General features: G+C 35.7%; 1 protein-coding gene across 3 annotated transcripts in view; it reads right to left on the minus strand.

Annotated features, from left to right (window-relative positions):
• The window catches only part of Fam19a2 (family with sequence similarity 19 member A2, C-C motif chemokine like), a 564,584-nt gene that overhangs the window by 185,690 nt on the left and 371,404 nt on the right, over window positions 1-7,490 (minus strand). For all 3 annotated transcript variants that reach the window (XM_023701721.1, XM_023701719.1, XM_023701720.1), the window contains exon 2: window positions 1,771-1,877. In XM_023701721.1, coding sequence (XP_023557489.1) covers window positions 1,771-1,876 — 106 coding nt within the window. In that variant the 5' untranslated portion in view covers window position 1,877. The remainder of the gene's footprint in view (window positions 1-1,770; window positions 1,878-7,490) is intronic.

Here is a 7,490-nt window from a genome sequence, read left to right on the forward strand (position 1 = left end):
GGAAGGAAGGAAGGAAGGAAGGAGAAAGAAAGAAAGAAAGAAAGAAAGAAAGAAAGAAAGAAAGAAAGAAAGAAAGAAGAAAGAAAAAGAAAGAAAGAAAGAAAGAAAGAAAGAAAGAAAGAAAGAAAGAAAGAAAGAAAGAAAGAAAGATAGATCATTCATAAAATATTCCTCCAAAATATCAGAGACAGAGTGGAAAAGGAACAGCAAAACAACCCAAAACTGTTTGGCAAAAATTTACTGCATTTGACCATTTAAGTTTCCGGACACAATCTGTAATGTCTTACGTTCAAAAGGTACTTTCTTAGCAATTCTTAAGACAATATACTAGTTTTGGAGTCAGCATAGAATATAACATAAGTTTACAAAAGCTTTAATCTAGGCTATGTAATCTATGCTGGAGGTGGTATTTATAAGTAATTTTTCTTAGATACCATCATTTGCCTTTAGAGAGGAGAATCATCTACACACTCTGCTATGTTAGGCCTCCAATCACAGCTTTTATGGATCGCCCTTCCTTCTCTCAATTTTTATTTTACAGATTATAAATAGGATCTGGGATGACTACCAGTGACCGTGAGGATGGGGTACTAATCTTGGGAAGCTCAAAGAAGGGTTTGGCCCCAGCAGTCTGCCCCTTCTTGAGCAGGGGATTGTTTAGCACTCCTTAGGTTGGGATCACTGTTGCCAATTTGGAGCTACAGAGAATTTTCTTCTTAACATCTCCTCAATTTTATAGGTAAAACTATCATAGTTCAGTGTATTAGAGTCAAGAAGACATACACTGTATGGGTCAAAACACAGCTAAAAAATAAGAATTAACTTTTTAGGGAATTTTATTTCACAAGATGTCTCTTTTTGGATTTACAGACCAGGAAAAGAGATGTGTCTTATAGGTCTCACACCCTCACAGCCTATTTTTCCTTTCTCTGGTGTTCATGTTTCATGTAATTATAATTAAATGCCCATCTATAGCTAATTTACATGAGATAGAGTTCAAGGCAGTCTTAATTCCCCTTTCACTTTAAAGTAGAATATGAAAGTAAGTTGTTGTTCCACAGACTATTGTAGCCTGAAAACTGAATTGCAAAATCACATTTCATGGAAAAATCTAAATTGACTTCTCAGGTTATGAATATTTGACTGTGGTGGGTGCATTTTAGAAATAGAGTCATTTTAACTCAGGAAAGGCAGTTATTCATTATTCTGAGCCTAATTACCAGGAAAGTGGACAGAAACAGCATCATTTTTGAGCTGTCAAGCTGAATACACATTCTTACTTGATTCTATGACAAAACTGAGCCTACCCAACGTCATGTTAGGGGTCGTGTCCAAAGGGTTGTCAAAGAAGAATTCTGGTATCAACATGACCCAGGAAAAGCCACAGAAAGAAAACTGGCATCTATTCTTCACATACCGTAGAGACACCCATTCCTAAAGACGCTTTCTTTATGAGAAGGCTGGCAATCTGGAGTTCATCTGTATTGCTTTCCAACTCTACGTTTTAACATCCCCACATTAAAGGGGGAGGGAAGACAGCGTTAAAATTTATACCCCGAACAATATTTGCAGAAATGATAGTAATCCTGAAAATACCAGGTTTCACCCACCAAAGTCATCAAAAGGATAACTCTGCATTTCTTTACTTAAAATTGCCAGTGGGGACCCATAGCCTCTAAAAGTTAACAGACTGGAGAAGATGGAATGTGACAGTGGGTGTTAAAGGGAGTCGTCTTCCACTAATAGGGGAGACAAAACAGAAGAGCTTACCTTTATGATGATTTGCACTGGACACAACTTTCCCCCACAAGGTTAAAATGAATATTATTATTAGCAGTTTTCCTTTTGTTGCTTTCTGTAAGTATCTCTTATTCATCCTGCAAATAAAAAGTAGTGACAATAAACATCCCAAGTATGTAAAGTTATCACATTTCTCTTGTAGTTGTACTACTCTGAAGCATTTCATGACACTTTTAACAGATTTAACTTGGGAAAAATGCATACCATGCATTTAAAATGCTGTCTGCTGCACGTAAACTATGAACAGAGACCATACAGGATTTCCAAAGTATTTTCATATGCTCCAAGAGATAAGCAAAGTCCTGCATTTGTGAATATTCACCCATTTAATGTTAGCATAAGTCCATTTAGAAATATTATCATTTTCTTATATATATAAATACAGACCTAACTTATTAGCAAAACTCAAGATATACATTTGAATAATTGGCTAAATAAATAAATTGTTTTATGTTTTCTTTAATGGCACTTTCATTCTATCCAATTCAAGCAGTTAGAGCAAACAGCTTAGACAAAATTGTTGAGTCAAATTCCTACACAGAAAAGTCACTTTAGGTCTTGCTTTATCTCGGTCTTATCCATCCAGCAGAAAAGTATAAAGAGGAGATATGAAAAGTAAAGCCATATTAATATGCTGAGCTGTAAAAGGCTCAAGTCAACAACTTCTGATGTTGCCAGTCCTATGGATAACCTACTACTATTATAGACGGCTGGACTATATTGGATAATTTTGCTGAATTCACGCACCTACAATATTTGAATGGCAATGTATTACTCATCTGTGACAAAAAGTGAACAAAAAAGGGGCATATAAATGAAGGATATTTTGTAGTGAAATATATATATATATATATGTATATATATATATATATATATATAATAGGATAGATATACAGCTACTTTCTCTTAGTTCAATGAGAAGTGTACTATTGTGTTTAGACAAGATATCATGTCTGTATCTTCTACTATGAATAATTACTATGAAGACAACAATATGCAATGTATTAATTATTATAACTGTCCCATTAACTTGTTTTGAAACTGTCCCAATGCTATTTCTTTCTCAATAAAATTAATGTTGAAAAATTAAAAATTAAAAAATAAAAAACAGGAGAAAATATATTTTAAAAAAAGAAAAGTCACTTTAAATCTGGTATTTGTAATGGGCTTTTAAAAGTCACCTAGAAATACAACCTCCTTATTATAAACTAATGTATACAACTCAGCTCCTGAAGACACAGTGTTGTTGGTTCTACCTTATGAAAGTACAGACAAAACTGAACATTTAGAATGAAATACCAAATGAACATTTCCAAATGGAAAGCTTAAAACTCTGGAAAGCAAAAGTGTTATACCAAATTGATGGTTGTCCATAATACACCTACATTCTCCAACCGTTTACAGGTTATTTCTTTTGTCCTGTGGAATAAGTTTGAGATATTGGAATGCACAACCCCACTTTGTAGCTGATAAAACTAAAGAATGTATTGAGATCACATTTAATGAAGAGTAAACTTTCAAATGTAGAAATGTATAATTCAAAAATCCATTGCTAAGTATGAAGCAAAAAAAAAAAGCAATAGAATCCACATGCATTTGTTTATGAAAGAGATAATACTTGTGTCTGTTGTCTAGATCCCTTTAAATTCACTTTCTATTTTGAACTCCATTTTTATATGAATTACAGATTCTTTCCTTTCCTGGTTCTAAGTAACCCCCACTTCCTGAGTTTACTTAGGCTGACACAAGATGGTTTCTTTTCTTGATATTCTTAAATTACACTTTCCTTACACATTCGCCTCCAAAATATTCTATCTTCAAAGTCTGATCCAGTAGTAATAGTGTGAAATTTCAGACCTTTACATGAATAAGTGCATGAAACATGAATATGCTAATGTTTTAATGAGAAAGTTATACACACTGATTTAGATGCTGAGGAAACAGTATATAGGACTGAAAACTCAAGTCAAAGTCCCTGTGTTTGAGTCCAGACAAAACTGACTTTTTTTTTTTTTTCCTGTGTTTGGTACTTGGTCTACAGGGTTTACAGGGTCTCACTATGTAAACTAGACTTGTAGTGATCCTCCTGTTTTCAGCTTCCCAAGCACTGGGATTACATGCGTGCCACCAAACCCAGTCTCCGTCTCAGCATGCCCCGAGGGCAGGGCCTGCAGGGCACACCAGGGATCAAACCCCGGCCACTGAACTCTGCCTAAGCAGGGGCGTTAGTCTGCTGAGCTATCTGGCCAGCCCAAAACTGGCTTCTAATTACATGAACTTTACACAATTTTCCCTTTTCCTCATTTATTGGATCTCCCACAGGAAGCAACCCCTCCGGTCCTGGCTGTCAATGGGCCAGGCATTTCACAGCTTCATCCCAGCCATATTATAGCTGTGCATGTTTTCAAACTCTGTTGCTTCAGCTTCTTCAGCTATAATATGCAATGAAGGGGTTACTGCCGGTCTTAATGAACATTCGTCATAAATACGCCTATGTTTGGTGTCTGTATGCTTCAGAAATCAGTCTTATTCACGACATGATCAAAGGGACTTTCAGTGGAATCAAAGGCTGCACACTTTCCATCAACCTTCATCTTGTGAAATGTCAAAGATAAAGTAACAGGGGATAGTTGTTTTTAAACCGTATTAGGTTTTCAATCAAGCTTTCTGATCACTAGCAATGGGATAGTAAGTTAAAGTATTTCTTTGTTAGTAAGATAAGCATAATATAATAATAATAATAATAATAATAATAATAATAATAAATGTATAACAGTGATGCTGGTGTGAAAAACATATAAGTAAGTCCTTACAAAGTTTGAAGCTATGCATAGCAGATAAAAAATTTTCAACAAATGTTAATAATTACTGTGCTAATTGATTAGACTAGTGTTTCCCCAGGTTCTGCTAGGCACCAGTCCCATGAAATGTTAATCTAGTATTTGGGAAAGAACTAAGGGCTAAAATATTTATTTTTTAAACTCTGGCTTCAACAAATTTATTGTCAACATTGGTAAGTTTGCCTTTCAGAATCATTTTTCAGAAATCTCCACAGAGTAACTAACACTGGCTACTGGCTTCCTCAGGAAGCTTATAAACACTGAGCTCAAACAATAATTGTATTTGGTATTCTCTCAGTAAACTAACTGCTCATTTGAAATATTCCTTCCTACTGTCTTTGTTGCCTCTTCACACTCTTACTATTAGTTTTGTTTTTAAATTCCCCTCTTTTTTCCCACATTTCTCAACCATTCTGCCTTTCTTTCTGCATCCAATCCCTCAGCCTTATTATACTGCATATCATACAGCAGAATGAACAGCAAAACTCATCTGACAGGAAGAGCTACTTAGCATAATTCTTGATAATAGCTTTCCCATAGCAAATAGCCTCTGCCACAAAGTCAATGACCCACCATTTTTTCCATACCATTGTGAACCTACCAAATGGGATGACAGAACTGACAGCTGGTCAAACTGATAACTAGACATATGGGTATGGAAACACCCACAAAATAGCTAGCCTGTCAAGGTCCAGGAAGAAAGGAAAATACAGGTCAACATTCAGAAGGCTGTAACAATGCTATTTTCTCTTTCTCATACTATCCCCACCCCTGTTCAGTCAATCATCACTTTCTGTCCATGCTGCCTCCTTCATATCTGTTACATATATGCACATATATTCACCCCTATTGCAATACTGCAATTCAGAATATCTGATGTCTCCCTAGCCAAAAAATCCTACTCAGAATTGTGCCACATATACACTTCTTTGCACATATGGTCTTCTTTGACCATATATCTGCCTGTTCAACACTATGTTTTTGCATTTATTATTCAGGAAGTTGTAATTGTTGTTGTTGAATGTAATTGTAATTATTAATTGAATGTAATATGTTATCTATGCTGCAGCCAAATAAGTAAACATAATCATGACATACATGACTCTGCTCCATACTCAGAGATAAACACAGAAGCCCCCAGAAGGGTATAAAGATCTCATAGCAAGGTTTATACATATCTTCAGGTTGTATTTATGTCATTGGTCTTATTTTTTATGACTTATCCCAATCTCTTATCTCCGCATATTTAAAGTCTCTAAGTTAATTCTACTAAATTTTCTAATGGCTTCCAGAAAGTCTGACCTCTGTGTCACCTGAAAATTATTAACCATTCCATGCCACTCACTTTCAAAATTTCAAACTTCTATGTACTGGACATAGAACAAGTTAGTATATCTCCCATAGGACTTATTCAAGATGATACTGAGTGTTTCAGTATCATCTTTAAGCACAACAAAGACTTCCATACTGTATCATAATGCATTCATTTATCACATGAGATCTCTAAGGTTAGGGATGGTAATGCATACATATGTGAATGTATATGGACCAATTCAGGACTAGCAAAATAACTGTTAAAAGGTACTTGTTGAACATTCGTAGTGCCTACATCCAAAGACAATGTACAGTTACCAACTTGAGGAGGCATCAGGCTGGAGAGATAGTTCAGTGGTCTAAGCACCTGCCTGGCAAGCGCAAAGACCTAGGTTCAGTTCCCAGTGCTACATGCCATGCCCACCATGCTGGCCATAGAAAGAGGGTGTGGTGGTACGCGCCTGTAATCCCAGTGCTGGGGAGGCTGAGACAGGAGGATCACTATGAGTCCAAGCTGCATAGTAAGACCCTGTATCAAATAAATGCATACATACATGCATACATACATGCATACATACATAATTTTAAAAACTAAAAATTAAAAAAATACATGAGGAGACATGAAATATGTGTCATCTCTTTAGTTTAAAATTAGGACAAACAGGAAGAAAATAAGAAAATGCAGGCTATAGAACAAAACTTGGCCAACATAAGGAAGAAAAAGGCTGTGTCCACATTTGAAATTTATTTCTGATTTGTAAGTAACATTCAAGTTGAACAAAGTGGAATGGACTTCAATGATCAATATCTTTAGCAAATGGGGCTAAAATATCAAAAGGTAACAAAAGTCAACTGGTTCATTTGTTCTTGACTTTATATGAGAACTTAGAAGGACAGGCATTCTCTCACTCCACTTGCTAATGACAAAGTTTCCATTTGTGATATTCTACCACCATTTAGAACTGTCACATTCATCTGTACAGACAACTAAGTGTAAGTGAATTTTGCAACTGCAAAAGCTTAGTGAAAAGAAACTGAAAGCTAAAGGATAAATAAACACCGAAGACAAAACCTTGGAATTGCTACACTAGAAGCAGCTCCCAAGGAGCACAAAGGAAACTGGATAATTGAGAAATGGCAACCTTGGCCATGAAGGACTCTGAACTGAAAAACTGTCGCAGAGGAAGACAGACAAGTCCATGTCCCAGACTTTCTCCCTTCCTCCCCTTCTGTGTCAGAGTTTCAGTTCTATTCACTGAGATTTCAGCTTCTGGATGATTCAAAACTTTCCTACTCTCTTCAATGTGAAAAATACAAGCAATTTTAAACAAACATGAATTCAAAAACTGCTATGAGAAAAATCACTTTTCCACAAAAACAGAAAGTAATTTTAGCTGCCTTATAGAGCACAGTGAGGAAATAAGAAATGGAAGGCAACATGACACACAATGGAAAGAAAATCAGGGGCCTGGAATCTCATTACTTAACCTCTTCTTGACCTCAAGAAGGTTTTTATAAATAAATATTACATGAGAG

The sequence above is a fragment of the Octodon degus genome, unplaced genomic scaffold (genome assembly GCF_000260255.1).
Source record: "Octodon degus isolate 3935 unplaced genomic scaffold, OctDeg1.0 scaffold00139, whole genome shotgun sequence".
Classification (NCBI taxonomy): domain Eukaryota; kingdom Metazoa; phylum Chordata; class Mammalia; order Rodentia; family Octodontidae; genus Octodon; species Octodon degus.